This window comes from Acanthochromis polyacanthus, chromosome 3 (genome assembly GCF_021347895.1).
Source record: "Acanthochromis polyacanthus isolate Apoly-LR-REF ecotype Palm Island chromosome 3, KAUST_Apoly_ChrSc, whole genome shotgun sequence".
Classification (NCBI taxonomy): domain Eukaryota; kingdom Metazoa; phylum Chordata; class Actinopteri; family Pomacentridae; genus Acanthochromis; species Acanthochromis polyacanthus.
The window spans coordinates 36329229-36352680 of NC_067115.1; the positions used below are offsets into that span (position 1 = coordinate 36329229).

General features: G+C 40.7%; 1 protein-coding gene across 1 annotated transcript in view; it reads left to right on the top strand.

Annotated features, from left to right (window-relative positions):
* Positions 1 to 23076, top strand: part of fhdc1 (FH2 domain containing 1) — a 46848-nt gene extending 23772 nt beyond the window's left edge. The window contains exons 3-12 of the mRNA XM_051945337.1: positions 643 to 704; positions 3384 to 3486; positions 3597 to 3682; positions 5616 to 5716; positions 7249 to 7319; positions 11098 to 11205; positions 12260 to 12330; positions 14507 to 14624; positions 14790 to 14954; positions 16804 to 23076. Of these exons, the coding sequence (XP_051801297.1) occupies positions 643 to 704; positions 3384 to 3486; positions 3597 to 3682; positions 5616 to 5716; positions 7249 to 7319; positions 11098 to 11205; positions 12260 to 12330; positions 14507 to 14624; positions 14790 to 14954; positions 16804 to 18918 (3000 nt within the window). The 3' untranslated portion in view covers positions 18919 to 23076. The remainder of the gene's footprint in view (positions 1 to 642; positions 705 to 3383; positions 3487 to 3596; positions 3683 to 5615; positions 5717 to 7248; positions 7320 to 11097; positions 11206 to 12259; positions 12331 to 14506; positions 14625 to 14789; positions 14955 to 16803) is intronic.
* Positions 23077 to 23452: the final 376 nt, after the last annotated feature.

Sequence of the window (23452 nt, forward strand, 5' to 3'; positions counted from 1 at the left end):
GAGCACTGCTTCAGTTTTCAGTTTAAAACTCACTGGTCACAGCTGAGCCACTTTCCAGTTAAAGTGAGAAGTGCAAATTTCTTTTTTTCTGCAGATTCTGGTTCGTGCAAACAGTTTGTTTTTTTTGGAGAGTTTTTCAATGAAACCTGTAGAATTAAGTGAATTTGATGAAATATCACGATTTTAAGTTGGTTTGGTGAATGAATGATGCATCACACCGGATCAGTTCATTAAAGACCATTGGAAAAGTCTTTATTGTCTGGATAAACGGTTCCATTTTTGTGATATGTTTTGCGGCGCTTCAGAGGCTTAATTGAATGATATCTTCTCACCTGTAGTCACTGTCTTTAGATGAAACCATAGAAGTGTAATTGTCATTTAAAGCTGTAATTAGAGCTTGTGATGAAGCCTTTTTAAACGTGTACATATTTTACTGTGCAATCACTTATTCTAGGAAGTCAGTTCAAGCTGTTGTTAGTGAAGGAGTTGTGAACAAACGTGTGGCTCGGGGGAATATCAGAGTCCCAGTGGGAATGTAGGTAAGATGAGAACAACAACCAGGAGTGTGGGTACATGTGTGTGTGTTTCACTGTGCATTTATTCACCTCATAATGACTTTCCTCTTTTTTCTGTTTTTTTCAGATCAGCATCCTCGACTCAAAGAGGGGCATGAATGTGGGCATTTTCCTCAAGCAGTTTAAGAAGTAAGTCCTCCTCTGGCTACCTGAGTGAAAAGCAGCTTACATAAATCCTCATGGAGCATAAGCGACTGGTGACAAATTAAAGAAAAACAACTTTTTAAAAAAACGTAGCAGGTTACTGGTTCAATCTGCGCCTGCAGAACAGTCTGATTTATCAATTCCTTCTTTTTTTCCTTCATCAGGTAAAATTCATTAACTAGCTGTAAATTATGAAAAACATTTTGTTTAATGAAGATGTAAAGACATGAATTTGTTGATAAAGTGAGAAAATATTACTAACTCCTCATGATGCAACACAAATTTCCCATTAAAGATGCTTCTGGTGTGTGTATTTTAATGGATTTTATCTGCTTCTGGTGTGCAGTTTTTAGTATTTTAATGTTTTGCTCCAAATTATACAGCTGTTATGTAACTAGATTACTATGTGGTGACTGGGAGACATTCCTTATGTTTCTCCACATATATAGAGTGCACTTATGATATTTCTGTGGGAATAATGTCATAAAACTCAGCTTTGTTGTGCATTAAAGACAAGAGAATTTAGAGTCCAGAATATTAACCTGTGTAGAAGGAGTACTGGGATGACGAACCTACAACATGTTTATGTAGCTGACAAGCAATTGGGAGGGCAGTGAGGTTTCTAACAAAAGATTTCTGCATCTCTAATGAGCAAAAACTTCCTCTAAAGCAGCATGAGACTCCACTGAGAGGTAGTTCAACTTTAAATTAGAGGAAAGATTATTTTTATCCTTCCTCGTGGCTGTATTTTTTTTTCTATATATCGCTTATGAAGCTGTTTGTGCTGTGGCCTGAGAGATCCAACAGTTTCAGTCTGTGTTTTAGGTCCTGCTGAGAAGAATCTGTCAAATCCATTAAAACTGAGGGAGATTAGGGTCAGAATCTGTGTCAGTTTTTCTAATAGGCTTTCGTAGAGCTCCATTGTTTAGAATTAATTGGTTCAGGAAATCTCAAGGTGTGTTCCACTGGACTGTGTTACATAAATTGTCTGGGGCGGTGTGCAGAAGAAGTGTGGGAGGCCTGTGTTTGCATGATGCTCCATTTGCATGGCTCCCCACTGTATTTTAATGGAATTTGCCTGCGAGCCATACTGTACTGAGTTAAGACTGAGTATGAGCATTGACCTCATCGCAGACAGTGTTTAGTTTGTTTGCCGCGTTTCATTTTGTTGCTACTAACAAGGTTTAGTCCTCAGTTCAGTATACAGTATCATCTGTATCTACAGTACAATTCTTACAGGGTTTATAGATTCTTGGAGTCAGTTTTTTACTTCATTGCTTTGCAGAGCTCAATAAATTTGAGCCAAGATACAGTGTCATGGCAATAAAGAGTAAAAAGGTTTTTGCCTCCCCATACAGAAATCTTCTGTTTTTTCATATTTCTGACACTTAAATGTTTCCCATCATCAAAATAATGTTTATACTTATTTAATATTAGACAAACATAAAACACAAAACAAAAAATGCAGTTTTTAAAAGATGATTTATTGAAACCTGTATCACCCCCGTGAAAAAGTAATTTCCCCCTGAACCAAATAACTGATTGGTCTTTTGGCAGCTTTGGCTCTTTGTCTTGCTGCATAAACTATTAGTGTTGAGCTTTAGGTCGTGAACTGATGGGGAATATTCTCCAGGAAGATTTTCTGACAGAGAGCAGAATTCATGGCTCCATCAGTGATGACAAGTCATCCAGGTCCTCCAACCATCACACTGCCACCACTATGTTTCACTGCTGGGATCATGTTCTTCTTGTGGAATGCAGTATTAGCTTTACACCAGATGTAACAGACCCATGTCTTCCTAAAAGTTTCATCTTTGACTCATCAGTCCACAGAATGTTATCCCAAAAGTCTTGGAGCTCATCCAGTTATTTTTTTGAAAATACCAGACAGGCCTTTCTGTTCTTTTTGGTCAGTAGTGGTTTGATCCCTGCAACCTCAGGGCCTTCCTTGTTGTGGAAGACGGACCTTAACTGAGACCAGTGAGGTCTGCATATTGTCTGAGTTCTATTGTGACCTCCTGGAATAGATGTCGACTCGTTCTTGGAGAGATTTTGGCAAATGAATTCACCAAAGCATGGAAGTCTACAAGGCTAATTGATGATGCTGGGGGTTAATATTTTTGCCTTCAATTGCTTCAACCTTGCCTCTGACAAAGCACTTTTTTTGTGTGAATTTTTGGTTGCTAATGGTTTGGTTACTCAGCTGTCTTTCATATCACACCTGCAGCAGCAGGACACCAGTCAGAGGGAGGAATTCATTCTGGATGTTTATGAACTGACCAGACTTAGTGGAGTAACCTTTGTTGGTTTGTGTTTTTTTGCAGCGGATCGCATTTGTATTTCCCTGTGTATTTTGTACACATGTATTATATGAGATTAGATTTAACCTTATAGTCACTCTACAGAGTACAAATACATTATAAACAATATACAGTTTAGCAAAAGAAGCAGTTCAAGATATGGTATGTATAAAGTGGATATTTTATTGTGTTGCTATAGCTTTTATTATATTTTGCCTGTTTGCTTAGACCAAACCAGACACCCGACTTTGCCAGGAACAGTTGGATTTAGTGCTTTTGTCTGGTGTAGGGGGGCAGCCAATAAAAGAGAGCACCTGTGCAATTTATCATTGAACTTAATTGAACCAAGCTGTCCGTCTTTCAGGTCCAACCGCTCCATTGTTGAAGATATACGACGAGGAGAAGGGAAGATTTACGGAGCAGAGCTGCTCAAAGACCTGCTGAAGCTGCTGCCTGATGTAGAGGAGGTCTGTGTTTGTCGAACTCTGGCGGTTTAACAAAGCATGAATAGCATAATGTTGTTGAATGATATATGAATCAAAGTACTGAGCTTCCTCTTCTTTGATTGTCTCCGCAGATCAAGAAGCTGCAGGCGTTCAAAGGCGATCCAGACAAGCTGACGCTGGTTGATTCCTTTATGTACCTGCTGATCCAGGTGCCACGGTGAGTTGACTTCAATGGTCATGAATGTCACTCAGAAACATGAGGTTAGAGGTTTGACAGTCAGTGGGTATACAGTTAAATGTTGAGGACAGAGTTTTAATGAATTTTGTCTTGCAGGAGTATTGCTTATATACACCGATCAGGCACAACATTGTGATCACTGACAGGTGAAGTGAATAACTCTGATTATCTCTTCATCATGGCACCTGTTAGTGGGATGGATATGTAAGACAGCAAGTGAACATTTTGCCTTCAGAGTTGATGTCAGAAGCAGGAACAATAGACAAGTGAAAGGATTTGAGCCAGTTTGACAAGGGCCAGATTGTGATATGTAGATGACTTGGACAGAGCGTCTCCAAAACTGCAGCTCCTGTGTGGTGTTCTCAGTCTGCAGTGATCAGTTTCTATCAAAAGTGGTCCAAGTGGTGAACTGGTGACAGGGTCATAAGTGACCAAGGCTCATTGATGAATGTGGGGAGGAATTCTGGCCTATGTGTTCCAGTCCAACAGATAAGCTACTGCTGCTCAAACTCCTGAAGAAGTTAATGTTGGTTCTGATGGAAAGGTGTCAGAATACACAAACCATAACAGTTTGTTGCATATGGGCTTATAGCTGCAGACCAGTCAGGGTGCCCATGCTGACCCCTGTACATTGCTGAAAGACCAACAATGAGCACATGAGCATCAGAACTGGAACATGGAGCAATGGAAAACAGTGTCCTGGTCTGATGAATCCCATTTTCTTTTGGATAACTGTGTGCAGGCGCGTCTCTTACCTGGGAAATACATGGCACCAGGATGCACTATGGGAAGAAGGCAAGCTGACAGAAGCGGTGTGATGCTTTGGGCAAAGGTTCTGCTGGAAAACCTTGGGTCCTGCCATCCACATGGATGTCACTTTGACACATACCACCTACCTAAGCATTGTTTAAGACCATGTATACTCTTTCATGGAAACAGCATTCCTTGATGGCTGTGACCTCTTCCAGCAGGATAATGCACCACACCACCAAACAAAAATGGTTCAGGAATGGTTTGAGGAGCAGAACAACCAGTTTGAGGTGTTGACTTGGCCTCTAAATTCCCCAGATCTCAATCCAGTCGAGCATCTGTGGGATGTGCTGGACAAGCTAGTCCGAATCATGGAGGCCCCACCTCGCAACTTCCAGCACTTAAAGGATCTGCTGCTGACATCTTGATGCCAGATATCACAGCACACCTTCAGGGGCCTAGTGGATTCCAGGCCTTGACAGGTCAGGGCTGTTTGGGCAGCAAAAGGGGACCAACACAATATTAGGCAGGTGGTCATAATGTTCTGCCTGATCAGTGTATTTATTTATTACTGTGAGAAAAAAAATGCTTTTGATTTTGAAGTGTCCTCCTTTAGATGGTAAAATTTGCAAGTATTAAAACTATTTTTTTCACTTCATGTCACTAAAAGCCAGTTTTCATAGTTTGATATTCATATTTAGAAAGCACTAAAACACTTATTTTCTCCAACAACACCAGATGATAGCACATTAAAATGGTATTTCAGAGGATGCAATGAATCCTATCACTTAAATCAGTGGTTCTCAACCCTGTTCCTCAGGACCCCATGTCCTGCATGTTTTAGATGCTTCCCTGCTCCAACACACCTGACTCAAATGATCAGCTCGTCATCAAGCCTGTGCAGAAGCCTGATGACGAGCTGATCATTTGAATCAGGTGTGTTGGAGCAGGGAAGCATCTAAAACATGCAGGACATGGGGTCCTGAGGAACAGGGTTGAGAACCACTGACTTAAATAACGGTGCAAACATGTTAGTGTCCTCGCTTACTGCAACTCAGATAAAGACATGTTAAGTGCCGGCTCTGCCTCCTGTTTACTTGTCAATAGTCGTTTTAAGCCACTGGTTATCAAATTTTAGCCCTTTCTGCTCCGTCTCTGACAGGTTTGAGGTTCGGATCGAGGCCATGGTCCTCCACGAAGAGTTCTTCCCGTGTTGTGCAGTGATGGGACACGAGATCGATGTCGTCCGAGTCGCCACTAAAGGTGATAACTTCACACACACACACACACACACACACACACACACACACACACACACACACACACACACACACACACACACACACACACACACACACACACACACACACACACACACACACACACTCAGACAGGTGACCCAGAAATCTGAGCTGTTAGCGGTGCTGAACAAAAAGTAGGAACATGTCACCTGAGAGATGGAAAGAGAAGGCTGTGTCATGTTTGGTATTGTTTTGTTTTTTAAATTCCAAATAGTGCTATGATTGATGTTGTTGACTATAGACAACTACAAAAATGTCATAAATTTTTGTTTAATTTTACTTAAAGTTCACGGAAACCATACACAAGACTGACACAAGACTTAAGAATCTAGAGCCATGCTTCCAGCTGACCAGCTATCCAAAATGCTGCTATTTCCAAAATAAATTGAATTCTAACTCTTTCTCCTCACTAAATCTGCAAAAAAAAACATACTGTTGAATGCTTAATTTGTAAGCATTTTCCTACCAGGCAAGTATCTGTTAATTAATTCAAGTTGTATAATTGTATAAATAAATAAATAATCAAATAAAACAGTCTTTGGTTTTAGTAGTAGGTTAATTTCACTGTAAGAGACAGAATATCGACCAAAAATACAGAAAAACACGTGATCTAACAGTTCTAAATTATTTCCCAGTTAATTAAGTGAAATAAGTATTTAATCCCCCAGCAGAACAAGTCTTGGTGAAGTAACTCTTGTTGACTTGTTTTTGTATGATGATGTTATATTAATGTTTCCCTTTTAAATCATCCCTGCAATCACCAGACATTATGGTTAGAGGACAACTGTTTGATTTGAAGTTGAATTGTAGTTTTTTTTTAATCCAAAATGTTGCTATTCCCAAAATAAATGGAAGTCTGACTCTTTCTCCTCACTAAATCTGCATAAAAACAGACTGTTGAAAGCATTTTCTCAGTCGGCAGACATCTTTTACTTATTTTAAGTTGTAAAATTGTCTCGCCAACATCAAAGTTGTATAGAGAAAACTTTACCAAATCGACCCATTTTGACTGTGTAGCTCTCAATGACGCAAGTATAACTGATATATTTACCTTCTGTTGACGTATCCATAATGCAGGGATGTTCTGAGTGTTTATGAGTTGACCAGAAAACTTATTTTTTGTGCCTCGGTGTCATTTTCGATGAGTCACACTGTATTGGAAATGCTCCTCTGCAGCACCGTGACCTTTTCACTGCATTGCAGGCCAATCAGCTAAGCACCGCATGGGCCAATTAAATGGAACTTTTATGACACAGTTTAATTAAAACTTTCAGCTGTGTTTAACATTTACCCTTACAGTCAGTGCTAAAAGGCCAGATGGTCAGACATAAGAAGAAATTTCCTTTCACTTGTGATGAATCTGGAATGTCCACATTACTGCTGCTGATAGATTTCCTGTTTGGTAGTGGAAAGTGAGAATGAAATGGTGTGTAATGAGTCACTGCGATCTGCTCTGGAGTCTCTAACTGCGTTTATATTGATTTCTTCCTGTAGAGCTGATGGGCTGTGAGGAGCTACATGCCATTCTTCATCTGGTGCTGCAGGCTGGAAACATCATGAACGCTGTGAGAGCTGTTAAAGTTCACTGCACAATCATTATCACTCGGAGTTAAACAAGACAGCTGGTGTTATTTTATAGTTTTATTATTGTTTTTTTTTTTTTTTGTATATGTCTTCACTTTTAATTCAAAGTAAGTATAGTATTTAAAAGTACAAAAAAGTAAAATTTCCAAAGAAATTTAGGGGGTTTTTTGGCAGAGAAATGGCCACTACTAGTGTGAAACGTAATTTATGGAAACTTTTCCCACCACTTAATTTATTTGGCTGATTTAGACAAACTACAGTGCTGTGAAAAAGTATTTCCTTATGTCTTCTGGTTTTGCATATGTCTCACACTTAAATGTTCCAGATCATCAAACTAACGTCTATATTTAGACAGAGATAACACAAAAAACACAAAATGCAGTTTTTAAATGGTGATTTCCTTCTTGTGTTGTACGTCGCTTTGGACAAATGCGTCTGCTAAATGAAATTGTAAAATTGTAGAATTGTATTTATTGAATATCACCAATGTGAAAAAATAATTGGCTGGTCCTTGGCAGCAACAACTGTAGTTAAATGTTTGTTCCGGCTTGTGATCAGTCAGTCACCATAGAGGAATTCTGGTCCTCTTTTCTCTGCAGAATAATTTTAATTCACTCATATTAGATGGTTTTCCAGAATGAACGAGCCATAAAGGAATGTTTAGGCTCAACAAACCTTGCAGTAATCGTATGTGAGTATGAAGTCATCATCTACAAACTGTGTTTTGTGTTTTCTTGGGTTATCTTTGTCTTAGATTAAAATTAGTTTGATGATCTGAAACATCTATATGCAAAAATCAAAGATTTCTGCAGGGGGTGAATACTTTTCCACAGCACTGTGCATTGTTTTGTTACAGTTAAATGCAAAGCAGTTCCCTAACACAGCTGTACTTTGACACCATTACTTAGACAGAAATAAATGGTCCGTTTGTTAGAGATGGTAACAGCAGCCTAGGATAAAGAAAGGCTGGTCAAAGGTAACAACATTTGCCTACCAGCACCTCTAAAGCTCAACACTTGGCACATTATATCTAGTTTGTTTTTTGTTTTTTTGGACAAATCTTGTACACTGCTCAAAAAAATTAAAGGAACACTTTTTAATCTAAATATTGCATCAAATTAGTAAAACATGTGGGTTAGTGATCTGGTCAAGTAAGTAACTGAGGGGCTTTTTAGTCAGTTTCAGCTGCTTTGGTGTTCATAAAATTAACAACAGATGCACTAGAGGGGTAACAATGAAACAACCCCCAAAACAGGAATGAGTTTACAGGTGAAGGCCACTGACATTTTTTTCCTTCCCAATATTTTCAGACTGTTTTTCACTAGTTTTGCATTTGGCTAGGGTAAGTGTCACTTCTGGTAGCATGAGGCGATACCTGGACCCTACAGAGGTTCCACAGACAGTCCAACTCCTCCAGGATGGCACATCAATGCGTGCCATTGCCAGAAGGTTTGCTGTGTCTCCCAGCACAGTCTCAAGCGCATGGAGGAGGTTCCAGGAGACAGTTAGTCTGGGAGAGCTTGACAAGGCTGTAGAAGGTCCTTAACCGATCAGCAGGACAGGTATCTGCTCCTTTGTGCAAGGAGGAACAGGATGAGCACTGCAATAGCTCTACAAAATGACCTCCAGCAGACCACTGGTGTGAATATCTCTGATCAAACAATCAGAAAGAGATGTAATGAGAGTGGTCTGAGGGCCCACCGTCCTCTAGTGGGCCCTGTGCTCGCTGACTGGCACCGTGGAGCTCGGCTGGCATTTGCCATAGAACACAGGAATTTGCAAGTCCACCACTGGTGCCCTGTGCTTTTCACAGATGAGAGCAAGTTGACCCTGAGCACATGTGACAGGCATGAAAGGGTCTGGAGAAGCCGTGGAGAACGTTATGCTGCCTGTAACATTGTTCAGCATGACCGGTTTGGTGGTGGGTCAGTGATAGTGTGGGGAGGCATATCCATGGAGGGACGCACAGACCTCTACAGGCTGGACAATGGCATTCTGACTGCCATTAGGTATCAGGATGAAATCCTTTGACCCATTGTCAGACCCTACATTGGTGCCCTGGTCCTAGATTCCTTCTGGTGCAGGACAATGCCCAGTCTTATGTGGTAAGAGAACTCATGCAGTTTCTGGAGGATGAAGGAACTGATACCATTAGCTGGCCCCCATGCTCACCTGACCTGAATCCAATAGAACACCTTTGGAACATTATGTTTTGTTCCATCCTACACCATCAGGTTGCTCCTCAGACTGTCCAGGAGCTCAGCGATGCCCTGGTCCAGTTCTGGGAGGAGATACCCCAGGACCCCATCTGTCGTCTCATTCAGAGCTTGTCCCGGCATTGTCAGTCATGCATACAAGCACATGGAGGCCATACAAACTACTGAATACCATTTTGAGTTGCTGCCAAGGAATTTCAGCAAGATGGACTGGCCTGCCACATCAGTTTTTCACTTTGATTTTGGGGTGTCTTGAATTTAGCCCTCCTGGGGGTTGATAATCTTCATTCCCATCAAACAATGTGGCACTTTTCATTCCTAACACATTATCCAGTCCATATCAATGCTAATGTCCAGTTTGTTTTTCCCCCACATTGAAATATGATGTATTTTCAAAGTGTTCCTTTAATTTTTTTGAGCAGTGTATTTCAGTCTTTGGTCAGCTATACGACTCATCCCTGTACAGACTAAAGAGAAACGTATTTGTCTCCCTACAGAAATCTTAGATTTTTGCATATTTGTCACATTCAGAGGGGCGAAAGACTAATCGAACCATCTAGTAGCTGGTTCCCTCCGAAGTTTCCCTCAGGATAGCTGGCGCTCAGAGTCTCGCAGTTTTATCTGGTAAAGCGAATGATTAGAGGTCTTGGGGCCGAAACGATCTCAACCTATTCTCAAACTTTAAATGGGTAAGAAGCCCGGTTCGCTGGCTTGGAGCCGGGCGTGGAATGCGAGCCGCCTAGTGGGCCACTTTTGGTAAGCAGAACTGGCGCTGTGGGATGAACCGACGGCATTGAAGTAATTTTAATGCAGGACAAAAAAAAATCTAGTTTCATTTACTGAAGGAAAACCGCTATCCAGCCCATCTTGTCCTATGCTAATAAAAAGTAATTCCCCCCTTAGCTACCAATCTACCAAATGATCAAATTCGGTCAGCGGCTGGGTTCAGTTTCACCATCCACACTCACCTGTGATTACTGCCAGGCTTGTTGGAGAACTAAATTAAGGCTCTGGCCAGGTCAAAGTCTGGACTTGAACTTCACTCAGATTCTGTGACAAGACCTTAAAAGGACAGTTCATGCTGTAAAACCATCTATTGTGACTGAATTGAAACTATTCTGCAGAGAAGAGTGGATCAGAATTCCTCCATGATGTAAAAGACTGATCACAAACTGGAACAAACATATAAGTGCAATTGTTGCTGCCAAGAGACCAACCAGTTATTATGTTCAGGGGGGGCAATTACTTTTTCATGGGGTTGATACAGGTTTTCAGTAAATCATCATTTAAAAACTGCATTTTGTGTTTTGTTGGTTGTCTGTCTAATATTCAATAAATGTAAATGTTATTTGGAAGATTGGGGACATTTATATGTGAAGAATATGCAAAAATAGAAGATATCATACAGTCAACCTTGTTCTTCCTTATATTTTACAGAGGAATGAGCTATATGAGGCAAGAATGATCACATGTCAGCAGCCTTATCCTTTAACATCTTGCTGTTTTTTTTCTGATGAAGTTCATTTTTCCCCTCTGTTCTCAGGGCGGCTACGCAGGAAACGCCGTTGGATTCAAGCTGTCGTCGCTCCTCTCTCTGGCTGACACCAAAGCCAACAAGCCAGGAATGAACCTGCTGCATTTCGTGGCCATGGTTAGTGAAGCTCTGCTTATACAACGCCATTAAGATATATATTTTATGTAGTCCAGTACACTGATGTAATGATGTGGTTTCTGCCTTTTCAGCTTTTAATGCTGAAAGCTTCATACAGTTACTGAGTTACTTAATAAGTTGCATTAAGTTAAACCTCTACTGAATGTACTTTTATGTAAGAATAGTAATATAAGATTCTGGTTTTGAACACAGTTTTTTTTTTTCTTTACCTGTGTTGAAATAAATAAGCTTTAAACAAACCCAGAGGAAAGTCTTACTGCTCAAAGTTTGCTCTTCTATATCTTAAATTTTACAAGGAGGTATAGGTGAGAAAGGCGGAGAAAAATTTGCAACAGGAGTCAAACTTGAAATTTAAAGGAGATATTTCGATAATTCGAGGCGACACGTGAGCTGTATATGCGCTATATTTTATACAAATATTATACAACCACTGTAATGAATTATACTGACAAATCTTCGTAATGTTTTGTCAAACCTATTTTATACAAATAACTATATCAATACACATTAATGCATATGTACTATGTGTGTATATGTACGTATACATATGCAGCTCACATTGAGAAAACATGGATCCATTAGTGGAATTATCTCTTTTAAATTTCAACTTTGACTCTTGTTGCTAATTGTTCTCACCTGTATCTCCTGGTGAATTTTAGGAGAAAAGTATGAGAAACATAACAGACAACATCTAAGCTAAAATAAGCCTAAAATAAGAATCGCAGCATTGCCTCCCCAGCTATAGAAGAGCAAACTTTGAGCAGTAAAATTTTCCTCTGTGCATAGTCTAGTCAGTATTTCAGTAATGTGTAGGAGATGATTGTTTTTCAGCTAGAGAGAATGCATTTGAGAAACAGTGTCCAGAGATCACGGGGGGGCAGGTGGACAGCAGATGGTGACAGGAAACGGAAAAGAGCCAAGCAGTTACATAACCGACTACAGAATACCGGCTTGGCACAGTGATGAAGCCACTTCACCTCATAAAGCACCAAACAGTCGGATGTAAATTGTTTTGCTGTGTCTCTACACTCAGGAGGCGAAGAAAAAAGATGAGAAGCTGCTCAAGTTTCCAGAGAAACTTCAGGATGTCCAGAGTGCAGCCAGGTAAACGGAGAGAACGAGTTGTTGAGTAAGAGGATAAATGTTGTAGTTCTAAAAATAGAGTCTAACTATACGCAGATGACACGTAACTCTACTGCAGGAATACATCAGCGGAGGAGGATGTTGGCCACAGTTATTTAAACCTGCTCCTGTGAACACATATCAGGGGTGTCACATGTGGATGACTTTGCAAAGTGTCAAAAAGATGCAAATTAAACAGTGAATAAGCTGACTTAGTGTAAAAATATTGCATCAGCCACTTTCGCACCCTAAAGAATATAGAGAAACTTACCGTGTAAGTGTTTAAAGACATTGAACATTGTGTAATATGTCAGCCAGCAGCTTCAGTCCAAAAGAGTTTGGTTTGGTGGAACCCTGTTGTTCATGCACTGCCACGATTTTTATGTATAAATTTCTTCATTTACAAGGCAGGAGGATAACTGAACCTTCTTCCTTAAGTTTGAGTCAGTTCAGGCGGTCAGGATTACTGCATAGATGTGGAAATAAATGTAAATTTAGAATAGTTTCTAGATCTTGACAAGTTGTTTCGATCATAAAGTAAAAAACTATATTGTTCAGTTCCAGATACCTGTTACTAAATGTTTTGTGCCTTTGTAGATACTCTGTGATCTGTAAGCTGTAGTGTGTAAATAATAAACTGGGGCATAATATTGTTGAAATTACAGGTTTCAGGTTGTTCACAATGTTTTGAAAAAAAGATAGTTGATTAAATTTTAACATTATCAGAATGGACTTTTTTTGCACTAAAACCAAGGGAAACATGTGGAGTTGTGGTAGTGTATCAGTTATTTTGCTCTGATTTTACTGGTCCTTTCTGTGGCCCCTGAACTGAAAGGGGTTTTACACATTTTGTTGCATATTCAGGGTGTCCCAAAAAATGTATACACACTTTAAATAATTATAAACTAGGTGTTTATTATAATTCATTTAATTTTCAACATGTAAAAGAATTTACAAACATCATTTTATTGTTTTGTCACCGCCTGTTCTCAAACTGATGTCCGTTCTGGTCCAGACACTGCCGACAACGTGAAGCGATGGAATAGCACACATCATGAAACAATTCCCTTGGTATTTGTGTGCATTCACATTCAGTGGTTGCTCTCAATTCAGTGACTGTTGCAGGTCTCGTTGTGTCGACTTTGTCTTTTAGGTATCCCCATTAAAAAGAAGTCTAGTGGTGTGAGGTTAGTTATCAGCTGCTAAAAGGTGTATACATTTTTTTGGGACAGCCTGTGTAGTGAAGCCCACTTAGAGAACTTTTCAACATCATGGCTTCGTTGAGTCAGTTCAGTGCTTTTATTGCCTTGTTCACAGCCACAGAAATGGGTGCTACTAGCCAAGCAACTAGCTCGTGACATAAGTTGAACATTTAGAAGCTAAAGGGCCAGATATTTGAATTAGAAAAAAAGTAGAAAAAATAATCTGTATTGGACTTGAACCCTAACGTACTATTTGCAGAATAGTGATATTTATATTAAAACATTAGCTTCTTTCTGTGCATTATACTAGCAGTGCGTTAAATGTAACAAAATATTGCATGACAGCATCCTTGTTACTCTAAGTCTGATACAGAGTGAGTTCAGGAGTTGAGGAAAGTATCAGGCAAATTATTAATCAGTTATCAATCAGCAGCAATACAGGAGACATCATAGGGCTCAGAAGATGGAGCAGTAATTTCCAAAACGGCCATCTGCACACTTAATAGAGGGCCTAGTTTAGTCATTCAGACCATAATGACTCACTGAAAAAATTACTGACTTGGTGTTTCCTGAGATGCTGATAGATTTTAAATGGGAGCCTGATTGTGGAGGTGTTACGTCTTCACTGATAGTCCAGCCTCATTACTACAAACTGACATCAAACTTAAGCGCAGCACTTTAACAGTCATGTTCACAGCACAGTGTCAGGCTCCGTCGGCTTCACAAGGTCATCGCTGTGTGTGGTGGCAGTGCAGATCCTGCAGCACAGAGCCAAGACTCCTCCTCCCCTCCTTCCTCCATCAGGATGCAGAATGTAAAAGCATCAGTCTGACAGTGCATTCAGCAGAAATGTTGTCATGTGTTGTGCCTATTTGCAGTCAGCAGTGTTGTTGTATTGCATGTAATATCCTGCACAAATATTATGTTTTCCTGATCTTTCTGCTGTTTTCTTGTAGAATCTCAGTGGAAAACATTGAGGTGGAGTTTTCCTCCTTGTATGTCCGAATCAAATCCCTGGAGGAGAAGGTTCAAGGAGACCAGGAGCTGCTGCAGCAGCTGGAGCCTTTTCTGCAGGTGAAGCAGCAGCAGCAGTTATGTAATACGTTATACACACAGACACAGAAAGTTGGATCGGAGCCACTGCACATTGCAGAAGCTGCTGACTTGAGCGCTGTAGATGATCACAATAATAAAAAAGTGGCTCCATTATATATGTATGTGTGTGATGTCCTGTCTCAGAGTTCAACACGGACACTGCAGGACCTAAAGAGACGCAGGCTGGATCTGCGTAAAGAGGGCAACGCTCTGATCGATTTCTTTTGTGAAGATAAGGACACCTTCAAGCTGGATGAGTGCTTCCGGATCTTTCAAGACTTCTGCATTAAGTTCAAGAAAGCCGTTAAGGTCGGTGTGAGTGCAAAGACGCCTCTGGCTTGTTATGATTCTGATCCTGTTTTGTAGATTTGGCAATCTGTCCTGTCTGGGACAGAAACACTGCTGAAATCTGACAACACTAAAGGCAAAATCCACAAGCAGACGACTGTAGTGATTTTGTTGAGGTTAGCCAAACTCTTTTTGGAAAATAAAGCAAACAACATCAGACACACTTGGGAGAATTAGTTTAAGTCTCAGCATTTCATATCGTGGCGTAGTTTGGTTTGTTTGAAGGTTGCATGAGGCACACATCAATAGCCAGTGTTTTAGCTGCAGTAGATGACAACAAGCTGCCAATTTAGAGAAATAGTGACCCAAATGAATAAATCAATTTCAGTTTAAGTGTGTGCTTTCTTTAGAATATCTAAATGTCTTTACCTCGCTTTTTTATAATGGTTTACAAATAAGCTCTGAGACGCACTGTGCTACCATCTCTGCTGCTTATATTTGACCTTTTAAAGCAATATGTAACGAAGAAAGATCATGGCAAACATTTATTGAGTCATTTCAGAAAACTACAGATCCCTATGAAAATGTTTGCAATAAATTATTTAAAGCACCTAAAAATGTGTGAAAAAACTAAGTCAGCATTTCAACCTAAAACTTGTTTGAAATATTTTTATCAAGTGTTTTTTCCTGATGTTTAATGCTGTGCAGATTTACTTAAGCTACCAAGAGCTACCAGACTATAATGGCAAAAATCGTAATTTTGCTTCACAGAGAAGTGGTCCACTGCCCTCACTCAGTTGAGTTGTTTACGTTATGTTGTTCAGATCCAAAGTAACACATTTAAATACATAAATTTGGAAGTTGAAACCGCAGCAAAGACCAGCAACTCTGGTATTCTGTGAAATTAAAATGACTGTCTTTGCCAACAGACTCTGGTTTCTTTAAAGAGAGCACAAACAATAAATCAACTTCCTGTAACAGTACCACCATCCCACCCCTACTCCAAAGAAACAGATCTGTCCCTTTACATGTTGTAAATACTGGCTAAATTGTTTTTACCAAGGTATCTAACTGAGAAATGGATTGGGGAGAGGATTGCATCAACATAAAAGGGTCTGCTTCAGTAGCAAAAGAGGTTGTGCACACTGTTATTTGTGAATACATTATCATGATGATTCAGTGTTGAAATAACTTTAAAATATCCTTTAAGATAGGTGAATATTGAGGTCAAAAAGATGCTTGAAGATCTGGAAATTTCAGCAGCGGAGTGTAAATAAATGCAGACTGAGTCATTATAACTGGCTAATACGAACGTACGCAACTCCTGCAGAGCTAAATCAGTTCAATAAAATATATCAGATACATGCACTAAATGTACAGAGGTTATAGGAACACTCTGCAGAAAGATTAAAACATTTTTGGAAGAGGTCATCGCTACATGTAAGAAGAATTTCGTTGGATCCTAAATTGTTTCTACTTGGTCTGTATCCAAAAGAACATCTTAAAAATGAACAAATATTGATGAGCTTCAGCTTTCTAAATGCTAAAAGGGGGGATAGTTCTGATCTGGAAGAAGGCTCACAGACCAAATATTACAAATTGGATAAAAGAGACCACATCAAACCTTCCACTAGAGAAAAAATAACCTATATTTTAAGAGATGAACAAAGGGAGTATGAGGAAGCTTGTGGACTGTTTCTTGGTTTTATGATGGACTGTTGTTGGTAGGTTGGAGGGAGCCATTTGTTTTGTTCTTTTTGTTATTTTCTTTTATGGATGCATATCTTGGAAAAGAAGAAAGCTGCTTGAAATGATGCCCTCTTGTCTGACTAAAAACTCTGTAAAATTCCCGCCTTTCCATTTCTCTCAGGACAACATGGACCGCGAGCTGAAGGAAGCTGCCCGACAGCGTCGTCTCCGAGAACTGGAGGAAAAGCGTTTTGCGTGGTCGGGTGCTGACCAGAGCGGCGGATTCGGTCGGAGCAGCAGCGAAAACGACGTGGAAATGCTCACCAAGGAAGGTCTCCTGGACTTCTTCCAGCAGAGGTCTCAGAGTCCACACAGCCCACTGGGTCGCTCTGCCAGCGCCCGCCGCCACCGTCACACCATGACCTCCATAGCAGATCGGGAGCTCCAGGGATATCTGGAGCTATTCGGGAGCTCTGGGAATCCCACAGACTATTCCAAGTTTTACAGCCTACCTCGGTCAGGCCGAGCTCTCCAGAGGAAGACGACTCCCTGGATTTTAGCGCAGAATGACAACCGAGAGCTGGGCTGTGATAGACAAGTGACCTCTCCGCACGCAGAAACTGAACCTATCAGCCCACTGGCCAGGTTTTCCTCCTCTGGACTCAATAATAACGAGGACCCATACAACAACAACAATAATTACTCTTCTGTGTCGGAGGGCAGCGCTCTGCCTCGGCCCTTTTGTGTCTTTCAGAAGCCCGCCCATCTTCCCAACCCAGCAATTACCGGCCACATGAATGTCAGTGTGGAGAAGCATATGTTAGTCCAAGGGCCTCAAGCTTTTGACCTGCCAAGTCCAAACAACAACAGTAATCACATGCACTTTGTCAACCAGGGGGATGTTGTGGTGACAAATCTGGAACAGGAAAGACAGTCGCCTCCCAAGATTCTGGAAAACCTTCTACATGATAAAGTTAAAATCAGTGCTCCCACACAGGCTGGAGTCTCTCCTGAGAAAGAAGAAGAGGACTTCAGCACTGTTTCATCAACAACCTGCGACACTCCCCTCCCGCTAGACACTTCAGTATCCAATAAGAAGCCAGTGTTTTACATACTAGACTGTACAGAAACGGACTGCTCGGTCACATTGGATTACTCTGAGGTTGAAAGCTCGTCAGCAAAAGACGGACTTCACTTGAGAACAACTGATCAGGAGACGCAGCAAGATCCGAGTTCTCTGTCCTCAAATTTGGAGTCCATGTCACCCAACGACCAGTCCGTTTCAACCAGTGAGCTCTTGGCGCTGAAATCCGTGGACACGGCGTCCGTGACTCCGTCTGCCACCACAGAAGAGTGGGACACGGAGAGCTGTGACACAGCTGAGGGGAAACAAGGTGCAGAGAAAGACGCTCAGAGGAACAGCAGGAAACCAGCGCAGACTAAGAGCAAAGCCAACAAACCGACAAAGAGCAGCGGCGGTCGAGGTGTGCGAATGCTGACCAGCAGTGAGAGCCAGGGCATGCGGAAAGTTGTGCCCATCAGCAAGCTCACCAGGACGGGCAGCAGCAAGCGAACAGAAAGGCCTTCAGTGGACGGTGGAGATCCACGTCGGCCTCTCCGTGACCAGAGCACCCCGGCCAGAGGAAGAAGCGAGAAGACAACCAGACCTCCTCGACACTCCAGTCTGCCTCCCGATGAGTCAAAGCAGCGGGCAGGAAGCCTCACAGGTAGTATTTCCAGATGGGCCCGTGACTCGATGCCGAGGAAAGCGTCCATCCACAAGCCGAGCGCCAAACCCCTGAGGAACATCCCCAAGCCGGCGCCCGAAGAGAAGATGTGCCGCTCCACCATGAGAGCTCTTGCCCAAACTCAGATGCAGGCTGGAGCTTCCTCCGAGAACAGCAGCTCGCACACGCTCAGTGCAAAAAACGCCTCCGACGTCCCCAGCTTTGCGCGTAACACTGTAGCTTCAACGTCCAGGACCAAGAAGGAGCTGGGCCCGCCGTCTGTCCCCTCCACTCCATCTCGAAGCCCTTCTCTTCTGGGCCGACATGCCTCCGTGAAGCAGACTCGGGTGTCACCCACAATTCATGCCAGCGAGGAACGGCCGCCGGGGACGAACCTGCGACGGGTGCAAAGCGTGAAGGCAGCAAGTCGCAGCACCTACCGCAGCGAGACCCCACCTCCACCTGCAACACGAGAGGACATCCGTAAGACTAGCAGCTTTTCTGAAAAGTCTGTGCAGCCCAGAGACTTGGTGACGTCCAGCAGAAGCACGAAGCCGAGCTGGAAGTGAAACCAAATGTGATGGAAACTGACTGCAGAAAGACAAGTTGAAGTTTCGTCTGTCTGTCTTTCTGCTCTTCTTGTCCATCTACAGTGCAGTTATCCTCCCATTTCATGCAAAAATACAAGAATCTGAAGAACACATGAAGCTATCTCACCTTGTAAGGTTTAATCCAGTAGCCGAGTCTGTATCAGGTTTATAATTGCAAAAGAACAAGATGCAATGAACTCCTCCACATGTTCTTGTTTTGTTTGTACAAACAAATCAGCTGTTCACAACTTCCTTTTTTTCTAAGGGGGTGGGGCATTAATGAAACTGACAAATGGCAAAATGGTCTTTTCAGACAGAAGCTTTTTTTTTTGCCTGCTTAGCTGTCTGTGTACTGGATGTGCAAGTGTCTGTGATGATATTGATGTCGAACACTACTGACTTTGTTGATGCTGCTAATTAGCTCTGACAATTGGAGACCGAGTTTCAGTGTCTGTTTCATTCAGGGTTGTACCTTACCTTTGCTGCTGTTACGGTGTCCTTTAGTTTTGCTGCTCCTTCCTGTAGACTAATGGCGCTTTGTTTTTTGCTTCGTGGTTCCTTTGCTTTGATACCTCACAAAGATCGCAGTGGCCTTGTACCAGCAGAAAAAGTAGAATTGTTCGTTTGGTTCTGCATGACGAAGATGTAGATGAAATCTGATCGGTTTTAAAATAACTGCAGTGTCACTTTTTTTTTTTAACAAATTCCTGGCATATTGATGTTACCGCAATATATAAAGTCACAGATATTACACCAGTGTATACCAACCGTGGTACTCCTCGTACCTTGTTTATGTATGTCAGTAGTTTGTAAATGTGTTAGAACTCCTCCATAATATCTTGGAGTAGACGTGCACGTAGGAAACGTTTCCTATTTAGGCTAATACATAAACGCTAATGCTGTGAAAGAGAAGCATTGAACTCGTCTGATACAACTCTGAAAATATTAGTCATGTGATTATTTTGATGGTCTGATCTAATTTTTCTGCTGTAAAGGTTGTTGTCTCATATCTTCTCAAAGCCTGCGCCTTTATTGACGAGGTTCTGTTCTAAACGGTCATAATTCAGCCGAGCTCCAGTTTGTTGCTCTCTTGTGTTGCCATTAGAGTCTCAAGAGTACAGAGCTGGTCAACGAGATTTCTGGAAAATGAATTCCCAGTAGTGGTTGAAGAGTAGTGGTTGAATTCTCAAAGTCACTTTCATTTTTAGACACTTTGGCAAGTTTTGACTATGTTTCTCATCCATGGAGTTGGAAATGATGAGCTGCTTCTCATTTAGTATGGCACAAAAATAGGATAAAAGAGCACATTTTTTTCTAGCGTTTTGTTGTTTCTCTCTTATCTCTCAGCAGGATTAGATAGAAGCTATCAAGCCAATTTTAAATTACATCTGATGTCATTTTCTGAACATTTTGCCTTTACTTTTGATGGTCAACGTCACAAGACGAAGGAAAGATGTGAAGCAGAATTCATAGGACGAAGAAAAAAAAAAGCTATGCTGGCAGAAGTGTAAACCACTGCGACAGTCTGGACAAAAATACCTGATGTATCGAAAAAGCTTTAAATTTATTTTCAGTGACAATGGTATTTCTTGAAAAACAACATTTTGTTCCAAATAATGCAATAAATCCCAGCTATTTACTGTAAATAAAAAAGAAAAAAGTTTACTAGTCCAAACAAATATGTGTGATGAAAAAACAGAAAAATCCTTGTAATAGTTATATTTTTCCACATTCGTGTGTTTTTCTTTTTTTGCACAAAAAGAGCATTTGTCATTTCCCGAGAATCTCCCATTTTAGTTGATTTGAAGAGCTATTTAGGATTAAGGGAAAAAACATTCAAAATGGCTGTAAGAGGTACGAAACAACTCTAATTTTCGAGGACTTGCAGTTTTTTTTTTTTTTTCAGAATTAGAGATTCTTGAGCTCTGTGACTCTGATGGTAACGCATAAAGAGGCACGGATTTTGCACCACTTGCCTTTCAAACTGCATCGTGCCATTGCCTTGATGGCTGCAACACTCGCATCACTGCATTGCCTTAAAGCTTAATGTAGCCGATCCTCCACCAGTAGACTCCTGGACTCTAACAGGAAACTTTTCCTACATTCCATCACATCGAGCAGAAATTGTGACTCCGCTGGTTAGTGATTCACTTTGTACATAATGTAAAGACATAGTATTTTCTGACTATCCATATGTTTACATAGCATTAAAGAAAAGAATGAAGGCTGACAGAGTAAAGTGTGTGTGAGCACAGATGTTTCGTCATCAGGTGGCTGGGAGGTGTTGACATGCTGCCGATGTCTTCCTGTTCTCTGTAATGCAAATGAGGCTGATGAACCGATGAAACAAAAGGCTCAGTGTCGCTGTGTGTGGCCTAAATTTAGTTCCTCTATCACCGAGCACCGAGTGAGAACAGCTGATGCAACAGCTGTTCTCACACTTCTTTAGATCACATATCCAGGTGGACATAAGCAAAAATTTTGCTTCATTTTGACACTCAGATAATTTGCTTTATTACAGAAATCATCCAAGAAAAACACAAACTGAGCTCACTTTCAAAGAAAACTCGTGTTCATTTAGAATCCATGTTTTCAGGCCTTTTATGTGTTGGAAAACAGCAGATAGAATGTCCATCCTGAGGCGTCTCAAAAGAAAACTATCCCAGATATCAATTTTTAAAGATAATATCAATCAATTATATTACATTTCAGCACTAGGAAATAATCGACTTTTGTGTTGAAGGCTCTGGAAGAAGCTAGTAAGCAGACTGATTTTACTGTTTGATGCACAGCGTGGGTCAGGAGATACTCAATTTCCATTGGATTTGTGTCACTTTTGCCCCATGTTGTGCTTCAAAGGGTTAAGATCCATGAACAATCTTTTAAAGTGTGTCTACAGTAAAATTATAATCACAAAGCTTGTTAAAATTAATTCACTCTTTGAAAACATATCAACCTTGTAAACAAAAAATGGCAACTTCAGACCTGAAAAAAAAAACAAATTTATCACCCCAACATTGTTTAAAAAATGTTGAGTTGTTTCCATTGACTTTGACTCAAACTGTCTCAGATATAAAAAATATTTAAAAATATATTTTTTTAATCAATTATTTTACATTTCAGCCTACTTTTTAACGAATCTGCTGCAATTTATCCAACTATATTTTCATTCTTGAATACAGCAGTTCAGCGGGATTGAAAGCTCTGGAAGAAGCTAATAAGCAGACTCTAAGATCCGTGCAAGATCTTATAAATTATATTTACAGTTCAGTTATATTCACAAAGATTTTTACAAAATAGACTTCAAACCTAAAAACAAACAAACAAATTTATGTTCAAAAAAGTCTCTCTGTAAGGTTTAGTTGTTTACATCGACTTCAATCTGTGTTTATAAAATGACCCGTTAAAAAGGAAAAGGCTGATCATTTTGCGACTTCATCAGCCGCTGAGATGCTTTTTCTCCCACTGTGGCCTCAGTTTGTACAATAGGTTCCTCCTTTGTGTATCCCATAATGCCCCCTGCTGCCTCCCCTTTAACAACCCTGGACACCACAAAGGCTGCCCTTTACATTACACGTCCGCGGCTTACAGCGGTAGAGCTGCTGTGGAATTTGAACACTCGCTCGCCCTTTTCACCATAACTTCCTCATTAGGAGCTGGTTGCCGTGGCAACAGTCCAAACACCATTATGAACTAACGGCCTGTAAACCCGAAAGGGCAAACCCGTCTGCAAACTCTGGTCATGTTTCAACTCCCAATTCACAGTTTGTGGCTTTATATTATTTAAATTGAATCTTTTTCTGCTTTTTTATATTTAATTACATACAAATGCTGAATCTGTACTAAAGAAAGTGAGTCTTCAATTCCCCAATGGGGTGTTTTGTACTCTGGAAAGGAAAGATTGGACTCAGTTTGATGTTTTTTTTTTCCTGATGTGATGCTAACGACATGTCTGCTCTGTTTCAAAGGTAAATAGGTGCTTTAACTGTTGGTCATTTCAAATGTGTACAATGAGAACGAGTAAACTGATCAGTACTTTTAGCGAATGATCACATCCGATCGCTCTGACGCTGTTTCTTTTTCTGATGATGACATCGAAGAAATGAATAAAATCACATGTTGCTGTGTAAACTGGAATCTTGTTCTTGGTGTTTTCTTTAAACTGAACATGTGGATCAAGTTTTGAAATATCTGAGCAGTCCTGTGCACAAAATAATAAACCTGTGTGTTAAATCCAGGTTATGCATCTTCAGTATGAAATGGTGTAGTGAAAAACTCTTTAAAATATTGAGATAAAACAGGTGAATAAGACCAAAACCATGTAAATTACTGTTATTTAGTCATGCTTAGGTTATAGCCAAATAGCCAAAATAAATTAACCTAGTTTATAGAAACAGATTTCAGTATTCTGTATACACAAACTCTTGACCAAAGAATAAAATGAATCTTGATCCAAATGTTTTGTTCACTTAAATAGAGCATAAACATGTTTTACCACTAGAGTGCAGCAGAG